General features: G+C 39.4%; 1 protein-coding gene across 1 annotated transcript in view; it reads left to right on the forward strand.

Moving 5' to 3' along the window:
- Window positions 1–25,253, forward strand: part of LOC122816215 (solute carrier family 22 member 5-like) — a 517,081-nt gene that overhangs the window by 203,239 nt on the left and 288,589 nt on the right. Inside the window, exon 5 of the mRNA XM_044088962.1 lies at window positions 1,160–1,257. Coding sequence (XP_043944897.1) covers window positions 1,160–1,257 — 98 coding nt within the window. The remainder of the gene's footprint in view (window positions 1–1,159; window positions 1,258–25,253) is intronic.

Genomic DNA, 25,253 nt, shown 5'->3' on the forward strand with positions numbered 1-25,253 from the left:
CTGTTTACTAGGCTAATGACCACAAGGCCCTTTTTAAGCCTAGCCATGCATCTGAAATCTCTGACAAGTTGTGATACCCTTGATAAGTATAAGCATGGGCCTGGGAGATGAACCATTTACAGGATACCTGTGTCTGTTAGAGTCATAGGTGCCAAACCAGGGATGAATTTCCAGTTTCCCATCCAATTGTCCAAGTTGCACTTGAACAAGGTTAGGAAGGAACTCTACTTCACATGGATGAGGAGCCTCTTCCCTAGACTGAGTAGTCTCTGGGATACATACCTATCTCTCCAGCAGGTCGTATTTAAATCACAGGCAAGGTTTAAGTCTTTAGAACTGGTAATTCTGGTGCTGTTTGTTTTGTGAATATGCAGGAGGCTCATCAGAGTGGGGTCTGACAATGCCCTGTATGCCAGGCATAGATCTCCTCTCAAAAGCCTGTAGGAGACAGAATACAGGGATAGGGCCTAGAGGCGGTCTGCATAGGACATATTACTTACACCCTGTATTCTTTAAGTGACGAACCTCTGTGGACATTCCAGTTGTTCAATGTGCCTGGTTAGGTACATACCAAATGGGGCATTGTACTCAAAGATAGGTCTGATGAATGCCGAATTCAGTGGAACAATGACTTCCTTGGACTTGGATGCCATACCTTTGTTTATAAGTTGCGCAACATAGAATGATTTCCTCACCACTGTAGACACGTGATGATCAAAGGCTAGATTACTATCTATGTGTATCCCTAAGTCCCTGACACCTGGGTCATCTCTAAGGGGTGTGTTGTCAGTATGATATTTACCAAGGATGGATGACTTCCCAAAGGGTACTATTATGCATTTCTTGGCATTTAGTTTTAGTCCATGGCTCTGACACCAGTTGTTTGTCTGTGTCAGCCCCTCCTATGCATACTGCGTACTATGGTCGTTAAAATAAAAACCAAATGCAGATTGACAGAATAAAAATAAATGTATTAAGGAATTTAGAAAAGAAGTGACTTTAACATAAGTATAATTAGTAGTGATAATTCATTAGATACTACCTACACATTTAACTAAGTAAAATGATTCTATGTTGCACAGTACGCATATCTAAGATTTGATCTCATAGCTTGCCTCTGAAAATGCATCTAATATTGTCTTTGTTCTATTGCCTACAGCTAGAAATTTCTGAAGAAAAGGATCGTAAATATACATATCTGGATATCGTAAATAACTTTAACATTGGGATTATAACAATAGTTACCAATCTTGTATGGTAAGCATTTCCTTCTTTTCATGTATCTCTTCCTATTTGTCTGTGAATATTTGAACCAAAGATATGTTTTAAGCTTGATGAATTAAGTTATTATTTTAAAAAATATACGGAAAATGTATATGAGCTACTAAATAGTCGCCATGACAACTGGTTATGAAATATGTAAAATACTTTTCTCGTTAAATGTTCTAATGCTTGAGAACCAGAATATAATTCTTTGTGACTAGCTTGTCAGACATATAGTGGTTCTACAATGAAACACTAACTTCCTGAAAGTTGTTGTTGTGTCTTTCGGCTTTTCCCGGTTAGGGGTCGCCACAGCGGAACTCCGGTCCGCTAATGATTGGCAGTAGATTTTTACGTGCCGAGTTGCCAGCTCTGGCACACAACCTTCAATGAAGGTACGCCCATTCACGCATGTCTCCACACAGAAGACGCTTTAGCTGAGAATCGATCAGGACAACGTCTTACTGTGAGGCGACAATGCTACCGCAGCACCACCACTTTCCAAAAGAAAGAAAAACAATGCCAGAAATTCAGAAATATAAAAGTGTGAAAAACTTTTTTTTTTTTTTTGCAGTCGGGCAAGTCCCCTGCACCCCCTGTATTTATATACCAGCTCAACAGTTGCAATCTCAAAGAGAGAACTCTACCTGTCTTTCTGCTTTTCCCGGTTAGGGGTCGCCACAGTGGAACTCTGGTCTGCTTATAATTAGCAGTGGATTTTTATGGTGCTGAGTTGCCAGCCCAATGCCCAACCTTCAAAGAAGGCACACCCATTCACGCACGCACCTACCTGCATGTCTTTAACATCACTTTGACCATGGGGAGGACATGCAGACTCCACACAAAAGGCACTCCAGCCGAGAATCGAACGGGAGAACCTCTTGCTGTGAGGTGACATTGCTAACCGCTGCACCACCGCGGCAGACTCCCTAAAGAAGTAAATCATTGCAGGTGCACATTTAGGAATCTCAGTCAATGATTTCCTGTGGGTAAAAGAGCTTGGCGGTACGTCATTCATCTTCTTTTTTTTTTTTTTTTTTTTTTTTTTAAGCAAGCTATAGACATTCAAGTAGTTTCAGCTCAAGAATGTGTAGGGAAGCAAAATTATAGTACTGTGATTATGCAGACAAGCATTATTGTTGTTTAGCTTTTTGGCTTTTCCTGGTTAGGGGGTTGCCACAGAGGAACTCCGGTCTGCTAATGATTGACAGTGGATTTTTATAGTGCCGAGTTGCCAGCCCGACACTCAACCTTCAGCAAAGGCATACCCATTCACACATGTCTTTCGGAGGCCACTCGACCATGGAGAGGACATGCAGACTCCACACAAAAGGCACTCCAGCCGAGAATCGAACAGGAGAACCTCTTGCTGTGAGGCAACAACGCTACCGCTGCGGCTACAAGCATTATTGTATTTCAGCATAATTTTATTTGAGCTAATAACAGCAACCACCAGATACTTGACACTTTTTAAAATATAGGATTTGATTTGTCTTTCCTTTAATTTTTCTAAAGACACTGTCTGCAGACATTTAAGTTTTGTCTGTTTTTGTCTGCGTGTATAATTGTACTAGATTTGTTGTGTACGTTTTGGCACCCTGCCTGCCAACCATCAAGCCTTCCCTCAGCAGCATCCAGGCAATGAAGGAACTTTTTTCTTTAAGTCCTCAGCTCCTCCTTTTGGTTGTAGGATGTAAGTTCTGCATCACTGTGTGAGTTGCTGTGACTCCTACTGCATGTGTGTGCTTCTGTATATCTGCTTAGGAATACTACAACCATTGTAGTTTGGTGAACTGCCATACCCTAGGACCACTCCCCTTTGTCGCTGGTTGTCCTCTGAGGGACTACAGCATAGGACAGTCTATTTTGCCTGCTGCTAGTCCATCACAAGCCACCTGGGTCAAACTCAGGGCTTTATTCCACTATGTCAGTGGAGCTGGAACTGTTTTAGACTATTGACAGAGGAAGGGATCTGGTCTAAAATATATATCACCATGACACTGTCTGCCTAACAAGTTTGTTTCTTTCGGCTTTTCCCGGTTAGGGGTCGCCACAGCGGAACTCCGGTCCGCTAATGATTGGCAGTAGATTTTGATGTGCTGGCTTGCCGGGCCTAACGCACAACCTTCAACGAAGGAACGCCCATTCACGCATGTCACCACACAGAAGACGCTCTGAGAATGGAACAGGCAACGTCTAACTGTGAGGTCGACAACGCTACCGCAGCACCACCACCGCAGTACACTGTCTGCCTAACAAGATGCTCAATAATTAAAACTTGAAAGGGATTTCCTCTTTTTATCTGAGAAGGCGTAACCTTTGGAGTTAATTATATTAAATAGGTTTGTTTCAGAGGATACAACTTCTCTATTATGTAATATGTGGGGTGGTGAGAAGGCATGTTTGTCTCTTTGGATTCATCCATTTTGTTTTAGTAGGCTGTGTCATTTAGTTGCCTGGTTTTCAATCACATATCTTAGACACCTTTTTAGATTTCAGTTAAATGTATGATATATTTTGGGTGACTAGTGAATTAATAGACATTTAAATTTCATGTTTTTCAGTCTTTTTTATTTTAAATTCTTTACAGACTTATTATTTTAGGTAATAAGCAATATGCTAATTCGTACTATCTCAGATTTATTTCAAATTAAAATGGAATCTGAAAGTAGGACTGTTGACAAACTGGAAATAACACATGCTTTCCTGATGTGGAAGGTGGAGCTGAAGCAGCTTTTACAAAATATTCAGAGTGGAAGATTATTTTGTTGTGGAAAGCTTTGTTCTTTGAAAGATGTACCAATGGGACTTAAGGTATATATTATTAACAGTCTGTAAGCCACATAGGTGCATTTATGTTAGTATTGGGATAAGTACATAAATTGTGAAATGCCTCATTTATTAGTCTTCTGTCAGGGGCTGGTAAAGGAGGTGAGTAGAGGGTTGTAACCACTGGTAACCACCACTGATTTGCTTTTACAGGTTTATTGAGTGAGCAACTGTAGTTTAGTAGGGATAAAGCTTGTCACACCATCTTTGCTGTGACTGACAGATACATAGACCTTTGAACTACACCTGTTTTGGAGGTATATACCTATTTTCAGACTTTATTTTACCCTTCACACGATGTACCTATTTTAAAGGTATGTCCCTGTTTTCATTCTTGACTTACTCTTCATACAGTTTTGAACCCCTCCCCCCATTATACAGGATTTTGAAACTGTTTAGTACACAAGAAGCCAAACTGCAAACATTCTGGTGGCACCAATAATTTAAATAAAGAAGAGCCACACATTACCTCTCTTTTTTTCAGAAGCAAAAATAAAAGACTTTGTGAAGTACATTTTTTCCAGTATCATTCATTCAAGTCAACAGATTTTACCCCGTGTTTAATAATACACCTTATATTTTTTCATTATTTTTGTCACTTTCAGTTTTGTAGCTTATATTTTTGAGTAGTATCTCACAATCCTACTGCAAGGGGAACATTTATTTGCTGTTTGGTATTCAAATGTTATGCTAATTAGGTCCCATATTTTTGGATGGATGTACCCACTTTTTCAAGAGACTTTTTACCTATCTATTTTCAAAGTCTGAAGGTTGAAAGGTGTGCAAATATATCATTTGCTTTAGTAATATAGTAATTTTAGAGACAGGAAGTTGGGATACAAACTTCACTATATCTGGATTATTGTCATTAGCAAATTATGCTTTCAATTATGCAAGCATTAGTCAAAAGTTTCCATGAAATTTGGAATCAGAGACCTGTGTGACTTATTTATTTTATCCATGGTATCCATTAGTTGAAAAGTACAACCTGTCAGCTTGCCATATAAATGCCAGATTTTAGGTTACATACAAATTAAGAGAAGTTGGATAACATGTAATAAAACATATGAGCTTAAAAGGCTATTGAACTAGCAATCATGGACAGCAGCCAAATCTACAAAGAATTTCCATTTGGGCAGGTACAATGACATTAACTTCCAGCTTCTTTCACTGGTTTTAAGGATACAGGGATGTCAGAATCAAATGCAAAGTTAAGAGTGGGTTCTTCATAAGTCATATTTAGACTATTAATTGCAATTAACTGCAGTCTTTATTTTCTATATTTATGTAATCATTTTGAGAATATTTTATAATACAACCATTTGTATTATTTTGTTTACTGTATTTGTAGTTTGCTTTCTACATTGATAAAAGCTTGCTGTTTTTTCTCCTCTTCATTTGGATTTACTGTTAAAAAAGTTCTTCCCTTTACATGTGTGCCCTTCACAGGGTAGCTGGACTTACACAGTGTGATTTAGTAAGGAGACTGAACATCCAGGAAGACCTCAGATTATAACAATTCTTCCACCATGTTGGGAGGAGTCAGCTGAAATAGTTTGACCACCTCATGAGGATGCCCCTTCTGGGTACATACCACAAGAGATGTACCAGGCACAGACCACCGTCAGGAGTTCTCAGTGCAGATACAGTCATTTGTTTATAGGTTCATAGGTGTTTACTAGGCTGATTACCCCAAGGGCCATGCATCCCAAATCTCTGACAAGTTCTGATACCCTTGATAAGTGTAAGCAGGGGTTTGTTAGATGAACCATTTACAGGTTACCTGTGTCCATTAGGGACATAGGTGCCAAACCAGGGATGAAATTCTAGTTTGCCACCCAATTGTCAAAGTTGCACTTGAAATAGATTAGGGAGGAACTCTGCTTCACATGGATGGGGAGCCTGTTCCACTGACAGGGTAGTCTCTGGGATACATACCTATCTCTCCAGCAGGTACTATTTATATCACAGGCAAGGTATAAGTCTTTAGAACGGGTAATTCTGGTACTGTTTTTTTTGTGGATATGCAGGAGGTCCATCGGAGTGGGGTCTGACAATGCCCTGTATGCCAGTCATAGATCTCCCCTCTAAAGCATGTAGGAGACAGACTACACGGATAGGGCCTTGAGGCAGTCTGCAGAGGACATTTTACTTACACCCTGTATTCTTTTAGTGAGGAACCTCTGTGGACGTTCCAGTTGCTGGACATGCCTGGTTAGGTACATACCAAAGGGGGTATTGTACTCAATGAGAGCTCTGATGAATGCCGAATACAGTGGAACAATGACTTCCTTGGACTTAGATGCCATACCTTTGTTTATAGGTTACATTTTCTCACCACTGTAGACACATGACGGTCAAAGGCTAGATTACTATCTATGTGTGTCCGTAAGTCCCTGACTACTGGGTCAACTCTAAGGGGTGTATTTTCAATATGATAGTTACCAGGGATGGATGACTTTCCAAAGGATACTATTATGCTTTGCTTGGCATTTAGTTTTCGTCCATGGCTCTGGCACCAGTTGTTTGTATGTGTCAGCCTCTCCTGGAGAACATTTGTGTCAATGTGAGATTCAATGACAGCTCTTAATTTGCAATCATCTGCAAATCCAGTCAGCCAGAGACTACTGACATTGACCTTGATGTCTGATAAGTAAATGCCAAAAAGGAGCAGTCCAAGGACTGATCCCTAAGTTACTCCACTTGTGACTGGGCTCTTTGTAGAAGTGGACTCCCCAATTCTAACTTTCTGGGTCCTGTCTGTGAGCCAGTTGGCTATCCACAAAGTGACATATGGGTTTGTACCCAACCTCTTGAGTTTGTCAACAATACCAGAGTGGGGTATTGTGGCAAATGTCTTGGCCAGGTCAAGGTAGGCAGTGTGAACAATTTTGTCCTCATCCATTGCTTTGGTGACCTGACCTTCTCAAAGAAGTCCACTAGATTGATTAGGCATGATCTGCCCTTAACGAAACTGTACTGGGTTGGGTCCAGTGTCTGGAGGCTTACTGTATCTCTAGTGATCATCTTCATGATAATTCTTTCCATGGCTTTACATACAAGTCTAGTGAGACTTATTGGTCTGTAGTTTCCAGGGTCTGTAGATGGCCTACCTTTGTTGACTGTTGCCTTTCTACATTCATGAGGCACAAAACCTGTTTATCTGTCTGTTTTGAAGACCAGGATGTTGTGTCCTGTATTGCTCCAGGTTGCAGCCTATTTTCATTGGAGACCTGAGGAGAAACGGTAATATACGTACATGAGGAAACTTCACGTCAACTTATCAGTAGTTCCAGTGTATACATACACTCATGAAACAGATTTGTAGCTACATGTTAAATACAGTTACCATCAGTAATAAAGAGAACATAATAAAGAATATATGGAAACATGCATTACGTAATAAGTAAGGAGACAGATGCATAGTTTGCAGAGAGATCCTGTAGAGCTGAGTGGAGACAGAATTTCACAGACAACACAACATCCCACAGCTAAACAAACCAGCACAGTTTAGCCTTCGAATGGAGAGGACATGGAACAATGACTAGGAAAACTAATGTGGTATGGGCCAAAGCTTGTGCACATATAACAATGCATTTTGTGAAACAGTCATAAGTGAATGTGTGATATTCTTCATGCTGCCAAGGCAAACTTTCTGCACAGATTATGCAATGTCAGAGTTGTGGGGTATAACAAAAAGGAGTACAACATGAATATGATCATCTCAGTCTACATACAGAAGGGAATATAAACAAGTGGATGCTGTTCTAACTGTGTCTTCATTGGCGCACCATAGGAGGATGAGTATTGGTAGTGACTCGGGTCATCCTGCAAACCACGTTTTGAAGTACAAACTATATGGCTGTCGGGGGACACCTTCTGGACATCATTATACGTGTGGCTCATATATTTTGTATCTGGGATACGCTGCATACCAATTTTGGTTGCATCATTTTGGACTAAATATCTCTACTACTGGAATCTTTAACCAGGTACTTTTTCAACTTCCTTCCAGAATTTTGTGAAATTCCTATTTCAAGGGTTCACATCTTGATTGACTGTTCAAATATTATATTTTTTACACAGCTGTATCAATCATTTATTCTGTATTGACATACAGTTTGACTGTGACCGACATTCTATTTAATATCTACTTAATTTATTTTGTACTGTTATGTTATATTTTTGTTTTTTTGGTTTACTATGTCTTGATTCATTTTTGCTACATTTATGAGGTTACAGTCTGTGTTAGGCAGATGTACAGCTCTTGTATTTTTGTATGTCATACTGATTATTAATGGTTGGGAAATATTTGTGAGGTGATAATTTGTGTTAGGTAGCTGTATAGGTTTTGTGTCAATGTGTATTATATAGAATATCCATGGTTGGAATATTCATCACTAAGCATTCTTTATGCATGTATCAATGAACATTTGTTTTCTACACAGAATAATTTCCTAAGCATTCACTCAATTGAGTGGAACCAATGTGTCAAATATTTTTGTATACACTTTATTGATTCCTATATGCCCTCTTTTTTCTTGAGTGGTTGAATTTTATTTTTTCACCCTTCAAGCCAGAAACAGTTTGTTTGGTTATACAGTATTGTACATTAATTGGTATGCTGTTTGGTGGATATTCTGGGTCATCTCAATAGTACTGACCATCTCTAAGTATTCATTTGAGGGGCCACAGCCAGTAACATCTTTTTTCCATTTGGGCTGCAATTGTCCCCTTCATTTGAACTGACTCAGTACAACATCTGTTGTTGACTGATATTGTCAGTTACTATCCACATATATGGATTTTACTTCCTTCATATCAGGTCTATCCGCTGATAGGGAGGACCTGAGGATATTTGGTCTTGGTCACAATTTATCTGATAGAACTTCGACTATGGATCAGAGTAATTCTGAAACTAAATGTACAGTAGCATTTCAGAATCTATTTGGTCATCTCAAAACATTACGATCCAATATTTGGCATTCAAAATTATTTAAGGCATATTTGGCAAAGGGTATCACTCCCAGAGGGTTGAGAATACGGATTCAACCCTTGGTTTCTAATCCAGACCAAGAACTTATGGACCAGTGGTCCGCCATCCAGCAGCAAGCCTCTATTTCTTTTGTTGAAACCCTATCCAAATTTCATGATAGGATTATTGATTCTGAGATCCAAACTGTTTCGAGGCTTGTGGGTGAACTTAAACCTTTTGAAGGGGAAACATTTTTTCACACACAGTTAAATAAAGTAGCTAATGATCTGAAAATTTTAGAGGAACAATTACGGACTAGGAAGTTGAAAAAATTCCAGAGGGTTGAAGGGGATTACCTTAGTAATAATCCTTTTGCAACCAACACCAAACAGGTTAGATTTACACCTAGGGCTCAGAGAACCCCTAAGAGGAAAAGACCTCGGTCCATCTTGAAAAAAACAGGCAACCAACCAGTTTCTTCCACTGAAGAATTTTCATCTGGTACAGATTGTGAACTTCCAAGCATATCTAGGTCACCTTCCCCGAAACGCAATCCTAATACTGTCCCTTTAGATCTAAATATAAACGAGGGGGGAGAAAACACAGGAAGAATCACCAATATAGACAGTTTACTGAAAATGGTCATGGAGAATTAGATGTTTCATCCAATAACAATGTGCTCAATTTATCTGATTTTGTATTATCCCCAACACACTTGTTGGTTCTTAATAAAGGGTTGTCTTTTGTACCAGGCTTCATGGTTTCTGAGGATTCTTTGGCTCAGGATGTTGCCTCTTTTTGTAGGATTTTGAACTTGAGGTTATTTTTTGGGGATTCTGGGCATGACATGGACGAACAATTCATATATCATAAATCCTCTTTTGTTCCACCCATGCATCCATTGGTACAACAGTTTCAAAAAAATGTTCTTAATGACCTTCATTTTTTTGGTTCTGACATTCAATTTAAATCCAACAACATTTCTCAAGCTGAACGTGAAGCAATTTTTGAACTACAGAATAACAATAACATTGTCATCATCTCTGCTGCCAAGGGGGGTGCAGTTGTGATCTTGAACTGGTGTGCTTATAACGAAGAGGCTAATAGACAGTTGTCCGATCCTAAATATTATTCTTTGATGGGGATTGATCCTACACCTAGGTTTCAAACACAAATAGAGGAATTTATACATTGGGCTAGGGATGAATGTATCATAACCCATGACACTGCACAACAACTTATTGTTAAGGATTCATCCACTCAATATATATATTTCCTGCCAAAGATTCATAAGGATCCTTTATCCCCTCCAGGCAGACCAATTGTCTCTGGGAGGGGCTATATTACAGAACCTCTCTCACTGTTCCTTACTAAACATCTCAAATCATTACTGGGCATGATAAGATCAAGATTACATGACACCACCAGTTTCCTTCAGATTGTTTCTGACAGCCAACTTGAGGATGATTGGCTATTGTGTACTTTAGATGTTTGTGCTCTATACACCAACATTCCACATGAATCTGGACTTGAGGCCCTGGCTTTTTGGCTGGACAAGGCCGATTTATATTCACCCTCTTTCAATTCCTTTTTGATAGAATCAGCCAGATTGGTCCTTACCAGTAATGTTTTCTCTTACTTGGACAAATGTTACTGGCAAGTTAAGGGTACAGCCATGGGGGCATCTTTTGCCCCCATTTACGCGGATCTTTTTATGGCTTTCGTGGAACAACACATTATTTATGATTCCACGACTAACATATTCTTACCATATATAGACATCTGGAGACGCTACCTTGACGATTGCTGGTTGGTTTGGACGGGTGAAATACATTTGTTACAGGAATTTCTTTTATATTTAAACAATAACATCTGGGGCCTGGTATTTACTGTTCAGTATGACTATCAACACATTACTTTTTTGGATGTTGCTGTGACCAAGCTAGCTGACAATACACTATCCACTGAGGTTTTTAGAATATTCTCCACGCCTCGAGTTTTCACCCACCACATGTCATACGTAACATCCCTAAATCCCAATTCATCAGAACCAAGCGTATTTGCTCAAATGATTCTTCTTATCAAACTCATAGGAAGGATCTTATCAATAGATTTAAAAACAGGGGATATGGTATGGGGTATGTTCTAGCTGCCAGTAATACGGTTGAGTCCTATGATAGAGACAATCTGCTCAAATATAACAAGCATGAATGACACAAAGATTCCACCTTAAGATTTACGACCACATATGCTAGGAATACTAATAATCTGATAGATAGTGTGCACAGACATTGGAACATTCTCCAATATGATCCAGACATCACTAGTTTTATACCAGATAAATGTCTTTTTTCCTTTCGGAAGGGCAAGAATCTGGGTTCTTTTTTCAATCATTTTAAACATGGGCACAGGTTCCAGAATCTTAATACCATTCAAACTACACTAACAGGGGAACCCCTGACTGGTTGCTATCCTTGTGGACACTGCATTAATTGCGACAAGATCAATAAGTCCAAACAATTTTCAAGTAGAAATTGCCCAGTAGTTTATGATTTGAGGTTTTTTGCAAACTGTAGTACTGACTGGGTCATTTATTTAGCCACCTGTCCTTGTGGCTCATTTTATGTAGGACAAACATCTAGACCACTCAAAATCAGGATTTCTGAACATATTAGTAGCATCAAGAACAAAAGGCTAAACAATGCCTTGTACAAACATCATTTAGAACATGCTTCTGCCAAATTTACTTTCATTATCATTGATAAAATAGTTGGCAGTAAGCACAACAAAACTGGATTACACTCCATTCTTAATACTAAAGAAAAAAAGTGGATAATCAAACTAGGGGGATTATTCCCACCTGGTCTCAATGAAAATCTCTGATTGAACTCAATTAATCAATAATGATTTTATATGTGGGTGTATATATACCTTTGTTCACCAGTATTATGTAACCAACACTGATGAAGGCTGTGGTTTCCTGCCGAAACCGGTTTGTTTTTTCTGTAATGATTTAACATTCATTACATACCTTGGACACTGTTTGCTGGCTCTGTGCTTTTTTGTTCTATATTGTATGTTTGTTGAGCCGTGCAATTGCCCTACGTGCTGTTGTATTTTTTTTCTGATTTGCTGCCTTATGTTTTGGCTTGTGGGAAGGTAGCATACAGTATGATGATACACATGACAGATGAACCCTAGTTTTTAGCATACAAATGTGTGCTTACCACACCACAGACACAGCCGGAGTTATGTAAAGGTTGCCACTGACTGAAATACTGGTGGCACAGGGATGTAGTAGACCTGCAGAGAATAAAGTTGCATTACAAAGAATAATTATAGATATGATGCTGCTTTTGTTACATGTGGTGTACCACAGTACATGTATATTTGCAGTTATACAAGAACACACAATTTTATCAAAAATATCTCAATAGTGAAAAAATAAAAAGTTTAAAAACTCTGTCATACAGAAAGAATATCTAATACAACCCCCCCCCCCCCCCAAAAAAAAAGCTACTGGATGGCGGTAAATTTATAGTGCTTTCCAGAAAAGATGCCATTCACATTCATGCCATCAACTATGTGTGCAGCTGCAACTCCTTCTGTCAGCATTTCACATATGCATGTGCCACTTTGTACGTATGTGTGTCATGTGTAGTTGTTCTGTCTGTGTGCCATGTGCCATTTTTGATGGTGCCACTCCCTCTCTGTGCCATGTGTGCATCACTCTACCTGTGTGCCATGTGTACAGTTGCCTTTCCCTCTCCCTGTTTGGCATGAGTGCAGCTGTCTCTCCCTCTGAATACCATGTGTACAGCTGCCTGTCCATCTGTGAGCTATATGTGTGCATTTCCTTTCCCTCTGCCTGTGTGCCATGTATACAGGTGCACAGCCTTTATCCTGTATGATATGTACAACTACCTCTCCCTCTGTCTGTATGCTGTGTATGCAACTACCACTCCCCCTGTGTGGCACTTGTTTTAGAACCTGCACTTCATCTGCTGTAATAAGTCAGCCATAAGCAGATGTCCATAAGATGTATACCTCCACCATGGCACATGCATATACATGTAGCAGCTAAATGAAAACAACCATGACAGAAAAATTGCATATAATTTTATCACTTCTCTGATTTGACTATCTTTTCCATTCTTCAGATGGTCAGGCTGTGTCCTCATCACATTATATTGATGCCAACATTGCTCAGCAATCTGTAGAATGCAGTCCTGCCTATCACCTTGGCTGACACAGCTCATACCAGACTTTGATTTATTTGAAACCTTCATCAGAATTCAGAAGCCGACTCTGTTTAACATTTCTGGAGGTAATAAAGGAGAATGAAGATCTGTGGTGCTCCATACCAGTGTGCTTCTTTTTATAGTAGCAGCGCAGGGGATTACTTCGAAGAATATCCATTCTTTACACGTTCATTGTGTGTGTGTGTTTCTGTGTGGGTGTATGTGTGATAATAGACGTCAAGATGGCTTAGTGGTAGGAACTCTGCTCAGTGTCTATGTAGAATTGTATTTGTTGTCTTAGTATCTGTATTGGTTTTCCCAATGTATTCCTCCACCCGCCTACATTGTATATAAGCTGGTACACTAAATTGTGTGTATATGTATATATATATATATATATATATATATATATATATATATATATATATATATTTATTATTTTATTTTACATTTGCTGACTGGGATTGTCCGACTGAGCTGTGAGCTGAATAGCCCTTTTTCAGCAGAGGCCCGGGGAGAAAAGCTCCAACATATTATACAATTTTCATTATAAATTAGCATTAAACAGCAGTGTTGCAGGATTATTACAAGGCATTAAGTAGCAATACAATGTTATACAGTGTCAATAATCAGGAGTATAGCATAACTATTTCAAGATGTATAAAAATAAATATGTCATTAAGATGAGTATAGTTTTTGGGGTAAGTGGTTACAAAAAAAACGTTTTATCATAATGTAGTTGCATGAAGGCAAGACAATTACAATAGAATGTTTCTCTGAGGCAATTTGCTTAATAGATTTTAGAAGACAGTAGAAAGAGTAGTCAAGGAAGATTAGAGAGAGCTAGTGAGAAGAGTGAGTTAAGGGGAGAAAGTAGATTAAGGTATGGGAAGTAGGGGATGATTAAGGAGGGAGAGGGCAGTGGCAGGACCAGTGACTTTTAAAGTGCTCTTTGGTGGCTGTCTTAATTGTCTAGGATGTGTAAGGGCCCTGATTTCTAGTGGGAGCCTATTCCGGGCAATAGTGGGGTGATAGCTGTACATGTTGCATTCAAATTTAGACTTGGGTTTGTAGATTTGTAGTAGGTTTTGGTTAGAGCTTCGGAGAGGTCTGGAGGGAGAATAATGGGAGATGAGGGGATAGTGCTGGGCAGTAGGATGGCTGGTATAGGACAGAATGGATGATCTGGAGCTGAGAGAGAAGAAGTTGGTAGAGTAATTCAAGCCACTTTAGGTGTTTTAGAGAGAGACAGTGATGGGATTTGTAGGTATGTTGGGCAGCAAATCTAGCTACCTTGTTGTAGGTAGATTTGAGCTTGGTCAGGAGTATTGAGTTAATATTTGTGAGAATTTGAGAACTGTACATTAGACTGGGTAGAAGGTAGGTAAGACAGAGTAATTTTGGCTTCAGAGGTAAGGAATTTCTTGTTAGAGTAAAGGAGCCCTAGTTTTGAATGAGTCTTTTTGATACAGTTATTATCATACAAGTCAAATTTAAGCTGATCGTCAATGGTTATGCCTAGGAGCTTAGTGATGGATTTTACCTGAATAGGAGTGTTAAGGGACTGTATGGAGAAGGAGGGTTTAATATTGTTGAACTTTTTAGGTAGGAAGAGTAACAGCTTTGTTTTTTTAGGGTTAAGGATGAGCTGGTTGTTGGAGAGCATGTTTCAAGTAAGTTAAAAGGTGCCTGAGTAGCTGAGAAGAGCTTAGAGGGAGAGTTGGCTATGGTGATGACTGTAGAGTCATCTGCATATTGCCCTAAAGATGACTGCGAAGAGGAGGTATAGAGCTGATTAGTAAAGATATTAAAAAGTAAAGGGCCTAGGACAGACCCTTGAGGTACACCCATTTTTACAGTGAGAGGAGGGGAGAGTGCAGAGTGCCATCTCACTGATTGAGATCTATCAGTGAGGTAGCTGAAGAACCATGCAACAGTATCAGAGGAGAAGTTGAGGTTGTGCAGTTTGTGCAGCAGAAGAGAATGTGAGACAGTGTCGAAAGCTTTTGAGAGGTCCAAGAATAGGCAAGAAATAAGTTTATGGTCATCCTTGGCTATAGAGACAGTGTTGAGTAAGGATAATAGAGCTGTAGTGGTGCTATGTTTGGATCTGAAGCCATGTTGAGTGGGTGTAAGCAGATTTTCCTGTATTAGATACTGCATAACTTGTTTTATGAATACATTTTATAGTACTTTAGAGAGAGGGAAGAGGATAGCGATAGGTCTAAAGTTGGAGATATCAGAGTAGTTACCTCCTTTGTGTGTAGGTGGAGTGTAGAATTGTTTCCATATGGAAGGGACTTTAGATTCAGAGATAGTGATTAATTAGGATAGATACAGGGAGAGCAAGAGAGTCAGCTGCTAGTAGAAGAAAAGTGGAAGGAATACTGTCAGCTGATGCTGAGCATGGTTTTAATTTAGAGTAGAGTTTTGATGTAGCTAGTAGATACAGGTTTAAGGGAGAAGGTATTTGAGAAGATAGTATTAGGAGTAGGTTCAGAAAAGTTGGATATGTTAGTCGTAGAAGAGTTTGAGTTAGGGTTCAGTAGCTTAGATATTGAATCGATAAAATAGGTATTGAAGATAGTGGCAGTTTCTTCAGTTGTCTTGTCTGGGCATGGATTGGGGGAACTGAGATTACCAGGATGTAATATTTGGTTAATAGAGTTCCAGAATTTTTTAGGATTAGATTTTAGGGCTGTGGGAGGTTTGTTATACAAGTCCTTTTTATCTTTGTTTGTGTTTTTATTGTCAGATTTCTGAGTTCTTTATATTTTTGTAAGTCTGCAGAGAGCTTAGTTTGTGATAATTTTTTCCATAATTTGCTCCTAGTTATCATAAGGGCACAAGTGGCTTTTGAAAGCCACGGAGGTATATATACACATATGCAGATGCATATATTTCTGCATCTATCTCTATATCTATACATATCTATATTGATAGCTATATCTACACACACACATGTATAATGTATATGGTTTACTATCAAAATTGCAACGGTCAAAAAAAAAAAGCATATGTCTCACTGACCCACAACACCGAACATGGAACACTACCTAAGTCAGTATGTCTAACATCATGCCGATAATTTGAATTTGGCATTATTTGACATACTCTGTCCCCTGCACCTTACACAACAGTAATGTAAGTTAAGGTTGTCAGCAGTGCGAACATACTGCAGAATACTGATCTACATGTTTTTGCAGGGGGCAAGCCCCTCTGCACCGCCATGCCCCCTGCAAATTATATATTCCAACTCTGCAATTGCACTACAGTGGGGAAGAGGTTAAATTTCCCAATCTGCACTGTACCTTTATCTCTGGTAATAAGGTTCACCACATATATGCGAATGCACAGTGCATTCACTGAACCAGGAACATGCAGACATGAAGGTTCGGCAACACGGATTCAGCCAACCGTAATTCAGCAAGCCGTGGATACCAAACCATCACTCCTAATTTTTATAGTAAACTATACATATATATATATATATATATATATATATATATATATATATATATATATATATATATATATAGGTTTACTGTGGTATATTTGAAAGAGGTCGGGTCAAACAGTTGCAACATCAAAAAATAATGTTGCATTTCAAAACAGCGGAAGACAGGAATGTCGAAAATGGGAAACAAGGAAATGTGTATTCGACAATTTTGACATTACTGCCTTCCACCCGTGTTACTCACCTTACGTCTACTATTTAGTAGGGGGGGCTATTCCCCCCTGCTCCCTCTATGTGGTGGGGGTGCACCACTCACACCCCCTGCATATTAAATATATCAACACTGAGATCACATTACAGTGAGGGAAATGGCCTACTTCCCTGTCCCTCACTGAAGCACAACTTCCTTCCACAGTCTTGGCATGTCGATTGCTGAAAGATTGAGTGCACCATGCAACTTGACTGAATGTGATCGACCACTTTTGGTTCGGTTTCCTGTTCCTTGGAAACCGTGATTTCGTACATTGACTGTTCGACTTACTGCAGTTCGCGTAAGTCATAGTAAACCTATACACACACACACACACACACACACATATATGTATATATATATATATATATATATATATATATATATATATATATATATATATATACTTTATACACTCACAACTGTTATAACTTGAGTCTTTGCTGAAGATGGTCCAATAATCTAGTTGACAGATTAAATGATCAGTATGGTGGCTGGTTCTCATTTGGCAGTCCTTTATTTGGAACCATTTCTGGATACCACATAAACTCCACTGTTAGGTATGTGGATCATGATTGTGCGGTTACTCTTTGACAGCATAGTTAGTGTTCATTTGAGCAGTTAGTGAATTTGCATAGATGTCTTTCCTTAGATCACTGTTGCAGTATTCCAATTACCCTATAGAGGTACCCTAATATCTGGCTGGTGTACCAAAGCCAAAACCTTCTGTATGCTGATACATCTGACATATGACCTAAGCCCATGGGTGTAAGGATGCATATGTGGACATATTGGATTAAGTTCCTCAGTCAGTCTGAGTACAGGTCTCATGCACATCAATCTGATTTTCATGTGTTTTTTGGCTATTACCGATGCCTACTCTTATTCAGATAAGTGGCCCATTGTAGAAGTTTCCTTTTATGTTTGTCTTTTTGGTAGACTTGTTAGATGTCAGCTAGGGGAGGGAAATGTTATGGTGATAGTCAGATTTCTTTAAGGACCTCCACTCCCAGTGCTTCAGATTTGCCAGTCTGTATGAGTAAGAACTTACAATAACAGTAGATGTTCTCCTGATCACTTTTGCAGTGTTACATCCCAATCTCCTTTCCTCCAATTAGTTTCTCATACTTAGAAGGGGGAACCAGTTACCTGCTTTCCTCCTCTTTGCTGACCTTGTTTTTGGTTTTCTTTTTTTTTTCCTCTGGTTTCTCCAGGTATCCTGGCTCAGATAGTCTGAGGATCTTACACTGATATGTTCACTTACATACCCTTACACCCATGGGCTTAGGTCATACACTAGATGGATAAACATATGGAATGCTTTGGATTTGGTACACCAGCTGGATGTTAAGTTGCCTCAGGCAGGATAACCCATCAATACTGGAATACTGCAACAGTGATCAGTTGGACATCTACTATTATGGTACGTTCTTACACAACTGTACTTTATGAGCTGCCTCAAAACTGCTCACTTGTGAAGAAAACTAAGAAATTCGGAAAGGTTCAGTTTTGATAACTCACATGTGCTTGATAATGTCAGGGGAGTATTTATATTTGTCAGAAACAGTCACCTCACATGAAATTACTCACAACCGTAATTCGGTAGTCGTAGAGATCAAAATTTCCCATTAGTAAATTCAACTGTTACTTCATTTATAGCTACAGATCCCCATCTATGTCCCACAAAGATCATAGAAATTACCTTAACACCAATCAAGGGTTAAATATCAAAGTAAACACCTTCTTACTGGAGAACTTCAATTGCCCAAGCATTGGTTGGCACACTTCCCTCCAAAAATGGATTATGTTCAGTTCCTAGACTGGAGAAAATTGTAAAGCTATTCACTAGAGATTATAATATCCTTAACCTTGTTCTAACCAACCTATCCCCAACCTGTATCCCTCCAGGAGTGCTACAGAATCCTGAAAGCTCAAAGTCCTGAAGACCAAAATCCTGAAAACTCAAAATCCTGAAAACACACCGGATACCAACACGTACTATATTCCAGCACAAGTGCATACAGAAACATATACCCTTCAATTATACACAGGGGAGCAAGCCCCCCTGTGCCCCCCACACCCCCTGCTACTTAAATATAACAACTCCGAGATTGCACTTCAGTACACTAAGTGCAGTCTCAGAGTTGATATATTTAAGTAGCAGGGGGTGCAGGGGAGCTTGCCCCCCCTACTTATACTTGGAGAATAGTAATCTAGTTTGTGTTTTATTTGTTTCTGTATGTACTTGTGCTGGAATATAGTAACTGTTGGTATCCTGTGCGTTTTCAGGATTTTGAACTTTCAGGAGTTTGGCCTCAGGATTTTGGTCTTCAGGATTTTGGGCTTTCAGGATTCTGTAGCACTCCCATCCCTCCACATGTCTTCTCATCTGTAGTTAAATCTGACAACAAATTAGTCCCCTTCTCTGTCAGGCTTAGTGGTACCACCCCACCACCAAATGAGACTGTATTTAGGGACTTGTGCAGGGCAAACCTATTTCAGCCTGTAGAAGAGCTACAACAGAATTCCCAATAATTCCCTAGAAATGTACCCAGATAAGAGGGCTGCCGCATTCACTTCCAGTTTTTGAGCAAGTAAACACATCCATAGAAAAGTCCATACCTGCCCTCACCCTAAATATACTGATAAATTTAGGAATAAATCTCTCTGGTGGAACTCCTATATTAATAAGATGTATAACAAAAGGGGAAATATTGAAAACCTGGAAAAACCTCCATCCCCCTACCTCAAGACCACAATGAAATGTGCCAGCAAGGAAATTAAGAACACTATTACAAAATGCAAAGCAGAGGGTCATTGCAGGTACTAAAGTAAACTACAAATCTATCCTCAGTTATGTTGGAAAATTAAGGATTAATCTTCAATAATGCCCTAACCGTGGCCAACTGTTGGATTCATTCAGAAAATATCTGTGGGAACCATTTGCAGGATTTTTGTATATGGCATTATTATGCAGTTCACTAACGTCTTAATTTCCAAGGGAATGGCATCATTCCAATCCCAAATATATACACTAGTATATTAACTGGAAAACTTAGTGTTAACCTTACCTCTTCTAGTACATTGTTGTACCCAGTAGCTTAGCAAATATAGTCTTTCCTGAAATCACCTTGGAACAACTGTTGGAATTCTTTTCAAAGACTAAAAATAATGTTTCAGTGGGACCAGATTACATATCAACTTGCATTGATATCAATGCCAAGAATTCACTGCCCAAGCTTCTGGTTAAGCTGTTCAGCCTCTGTAACTCTTCTACACAAGGGTGGCCCATCAGCCTCACCAGTTTTATATGCAACTTCATGGAACATGTCATAGCAGAACAGATTTACCCAGACATAGGCAACTTAACCGAAACTGATCTAGTCCCCACCTAGTTTGGTTTTGTGACGGGGAGGTCCTATCTCCTGAACCTAGTAAGCTTGTCTGAATACATTAAAGGGGCTGTGGATAGTGGTTATCTTAACCTGGACAAGGGTTTTGACACTATAGCATTACTCAAACGTTAAACAGACTTAATGTAGACCTCTACATTGTCCACTGGGTGGAAAATGGGTATGCAACAGACCTGTAGTAGTGAACATTGCTGGTACCCTCACTAGGGTTGCCACCTTTTCAAATGGCCAAAGTGGGACATTTTTTGTACAAACATCAGATTTTACAGGCCGACACATACCCAGGGTCAGTACAAAGGATAGAACTTAACTTTTTTGCCTAAATAAAAGCTTATTCTTGTAGCGTTTTAGTTGCTTATTCTGTTTCTTATAACATTTAGGTATTTTAGGTACAGAATAACTGTTTTATGCAACTATTGCATAAAATATAGGAAATTTTGTCCTAAAATCTCAGGACATTTGTCATTTTTACAATTTTTTGTCAGGACACAACTGCCCAAAGAGGGACTGTCCCTCGCAAAGTGGGACAGGTGGTAACCCTAACCCTCACTCAACATAAAATTTTAATTAGTGGGAAACTACTGTGATCAGTGCTGGACCCTCTCCTCACTGGCATTTATTTTGTAGCTCATATCCCTGAAATGTGATTGACCAAGTTTGCTGATGACTGTTAGCTGGACAAGATTATCCTCTTATCCACTGATAATAAACTGCTCCAACAACAGCTGGAATATGCATGTACCTGGTGTACTGAAAACAACATCAAGCTAAATGCAGAAAAGTGTGCTGAAGTAGAGAGTGGAAAAAGTATCTCCCATGTTGCATGTTTTAAATGGTACTCCTCTTCAGCAGATAGTCATAAGAAATCTGGGTGCTTATGTGGATGAATCTCTCACATTTAGTCATCATGTTTTCACCATAGTCAGGAAATTATTTTATCCCAGTCAGTTTCCAAGGGAATGTCATCAAGCTTTAAAGAAGTCATCTTATGACTGTACTCTTCCCTTATCAGACCAGTCATTGAATACAACGCCCCCTTTGGTATGTCCAAATCCAAGCATATCATTTAAGTTCTCAATAGCCTACTGGCTGGCTCTGAGGTGACCTGTGGCTGAGTTTTCCAGCCATGAAAGACCTGATACTATTTGACTTCCTATTTCTTTGGAAAACCAATAGCTGTACAAATACCCATACTAGGGACTTTAATTTACACCACCAAATAAGCAAGACTTGCTGAAGGGATAGGTTCCTAAATCAATGTGTTCTTACGCTATGCAATACGTTACCACTACAGGTCAAGCTAAGTACCCCTCTGTCTGCCCTTAATGCTAGTCTTGATGACTGGATGGGTAGCCACAAACTTAGACCAGGGTTATTGTGAATGGTCTTACTTGATTTGGGAGGGAATCACTATTAAGTGCTCATAAACTGTAGCAAGAATTTTTAAGTGTAGCTACTTAAAGGGGTACATGGCTACCCATCTTATAGTTCCTGTGACTGCTTGTCCAGCATTGTTCATACATTCCGAACTACCCATGAGACAGTATCAAACAGTGTTAATGGAGATGGAGTGTTTTTAGTGTGATTTATTCTTTAATAAAATGTCACACATACAGGTTGCTTTTGTCCGTGGCTTTATTGGCTCGCTTTCAGTGCACCTTTCATGATTTTATTGGATTTGTTTTGTGTACTTTTGCCTGCACTTGGATTTTATCTTGTAAACTGTTTTTTTGTTGTCGAAATAATCTGGTTTTAGACTTATGTAATTCGCTCTCTCTCTCTTACACCTGTTTTTTTTTTATTTTGGGGAATTTGTTATTTTGTCTGAATTACCAATCTTTTACTATGGTAAGATGTCATCTTTCAGGGTACCCAAGTCTTTATTTGTCAGTATGTTTCCACAGAGAGTATCTTGGACTTCTGAGTCTACATATGGGTGGCACTACAGTTGTAATGGTTTTCCCTGACAGTTATTTATATACACAGCTTGACGTTTTTATGAGAATTTCACTTTCCAGTCTTGTTCCTCCATTAAATCACACTTGAAGATCCAACACTGTGTTTTTTTTTATCCTAATCGTTGTAGGTCTTCCATGTTTTTCTCTCTTTTTTGATATCAAGAGGGGCATGACAGGGAATAGTAAGTTGTTTGATTTGATCCCGAATGGTGAATTGTTATTGGAAGCTCATGCTAGTCATGGAATCTGTATAATGAACACAGTGTTCAAACATTATGCACTTCTTAGATATACTTTGTACTAGAGTATGAGGAACCAAAGGTTAATGAGCATCTGTCATTTCTTCAGGACTGGGACCATGTTTTCAAATTATTTGGGTCAGGAGAGGTGTTGAACTGTTAGGTGATCACTGCTTCCTGGAGAAATGGCTCAGATGGAATGGGTATTTAGCTGGGCAGACCCCAGAAATCCATATGCATACTGAGGGTATTCTGAGATCACCTAGTAGATATTTCTGTGGGGTACAAGTTCAACCCTCAGACTTCTTCTATATACCAAGGGAGCAATTTAGCAGGTGAGGTAGGAACTATAGCTGAAAGGTGTCTGTTTCTTTCCATGGAGGAAAACTTGAGCTCCACTAATGAACACCACCAGTGGGTAAAGGCACCACGTTAAAATAAGAGGCCTTCCATGTAGTGGTAGCATTGGATGGAGGTCTCCAGAGTTACAAAGGTGCCAACAAACCAAGAAAGCAGAAGTCATGGCTGTTAAAGTGAAGGCCAGTTATGGAAGGAGTTTGGAGAGTTTATGGATAATAACTTTCCAATCACTTCTAAGAGATTCTGGTAAACCTTCCAGTAAATTTGGGGTGGTGATAGGACATTGCCCAAGCTATTCTTAGCAGTGTTGATGTAATACTTACTTCTGCCAGTGCCCGAATCAGCTTCTGGGACTGGCTTAATTTCTGTTGCAGCAGTGAAGAAAGCTGAAGTAGTTCAACATTTCAGCAGTGGCAAGGCTGTGGGTATAGGTAAGACCTGGCTGAGAATGCTGGTACTGGGGATTTTAGTGGTTTAATGTGCCTTTTCACTGCTGACTGAAGTGTAAGTTCAGTGATGATAGATTGGACAACTAAGGTGGCAGTCTCCATTTTCAAAATATGTGTGTTCCATTTATAGGGAGAGCTTGGTTGTCAAGCCTCCCTAGACCAAAAACACCAAAATGTTGGAAAGAAGACATCATAAGGTAGCTACATATCTGCTTGAGGTGTAGAAATTTGGCATCTTTTATTATCATGGAATGGTTGATAATCTCCCTACCCTTACATGGAAATTGGATGAGGGCAGAGGAATTCATCAGTATGGCTGACATGCATTCTAGGGAACTAGACAGTGAATATAACATTATGCAACAAAATTTCTGGGCAAGTGTTATAGCAGTGCAGGCTTTCAAGGCTGCTGATGCTTTCTGTCACTCACTTCCTGTATTTATGTAGTGAAAATTGTATTTACATTCTCGGCATTATAATGGTTAAGGTCTCAGCTTTGAGGGAAATTTGCTAAGCTTAAAATGGCCTATAAGGGCAGGTAGCCAGGTACTTACTTATGAACCTATGAATCTACTCTACCACTAGTGATTTACCTCCCCTTGTTGCTCCCAGTCAGATTATGAATATTGAGAAACTTTGTGATGTCTTTGTTTGGGGGAGAGTGGAGATTTAGTAAAGGTGGGATGAGAGTGGATAAAACGCATGGGGTTTGGAGAATACTGACTTGTGGGGTTACATACAGGGTTACAGATTAGTAAGCTGTAGTGGTACAAATAGGAAAATGATGAAGACAGATAAATGGGTTCCATGCAGTGAGAAAGTAAAATATAGCACAGACAAGGAAACCTATAATTAGTTACACCCATTGGGCATTGTTGACAAACTCAGGAGGTTAGGTATCAATCCGTATGTCACCTAGTGGGTAGCCAGCTGGTTCACAGAATGGACCCAGGAAGTTAGAACCAGAAATCCACATCTACAAAGATGCCAGTCACAAGTGAAGTATCTCGGGGATCAGTCTTAGGAATACTTCTTTGTGTCATTTACTTCTCTGAAGTCAAGGCCAATATCAAAGGCCTCTAGAGGACCTAATTTTCAAATGATTGCAAATTAGGAGCAGTCATAGAATCCCCACTGACACTAACGTTCTCCATGAAGGGCTGACACAGACAGATAACTTGTGTCAAAGCCTTGGACTAAAACTAAATGCCAAGAAATGCATAATAGTATCCATCAGGAAGTCATCCACCCCTGGTAACTCACCCCTAAGAGTTGACTAAATAGTCAGGGACTTGGGGACACACTGTAGTGAGGAAATCATCCTATGTTGTGCAACTTACAAACATAGGTATGGCATCAAATCCAACAAGGTCATTGTTCCACTGTATTTAGCATTCATAATGCCTATCATTGAGCGCAGTGCCCCCTTTAGTATGTACCTAACCAGACATATCCAACAATTGGAACATCCACAGAGACTCTTCGGTAAAAGAATTTAGGGCATAAGTAAGATATCCTGTGCAGACCACCTCAAAACCTTATCCCCGTATTTTGTCTCCTATGGGCTGTTGAGAGGAGATATGTACCTGGCAGAGAAGACATTGGTAGAATCCACCCTGATGGGACCACCTTCATATCTGCAGAACAAACAGCACCAGAATTACACATTCTAAAGACTTAAACTTTGTCTGATATAAATAGGACCTGCTGGAGAAACAGGTATGTAACGCAAAGGCTACCCTTTCTCTGGAACAGGCCCCCATCTATGTGAAGCAGAGTTCCTCCCCAACCCAATTCAAATGTATCTTGGACAACTGGA

Source organism: Protopterus annectens, chromosome 12.part0, assembly GCF_019279795.1.
Source record: "Protopterus annectens isolate FY-2018-M chromosome 12.part0, PAN1.0, whole genome shotgun sequence".
NCBI classification, from domain to species: domain Eukaryota; kingdom Metazoa; phylum Chordata; order Ceratodontiformes; family Protopteridae; genus Protopterus; species Protopterus annectens.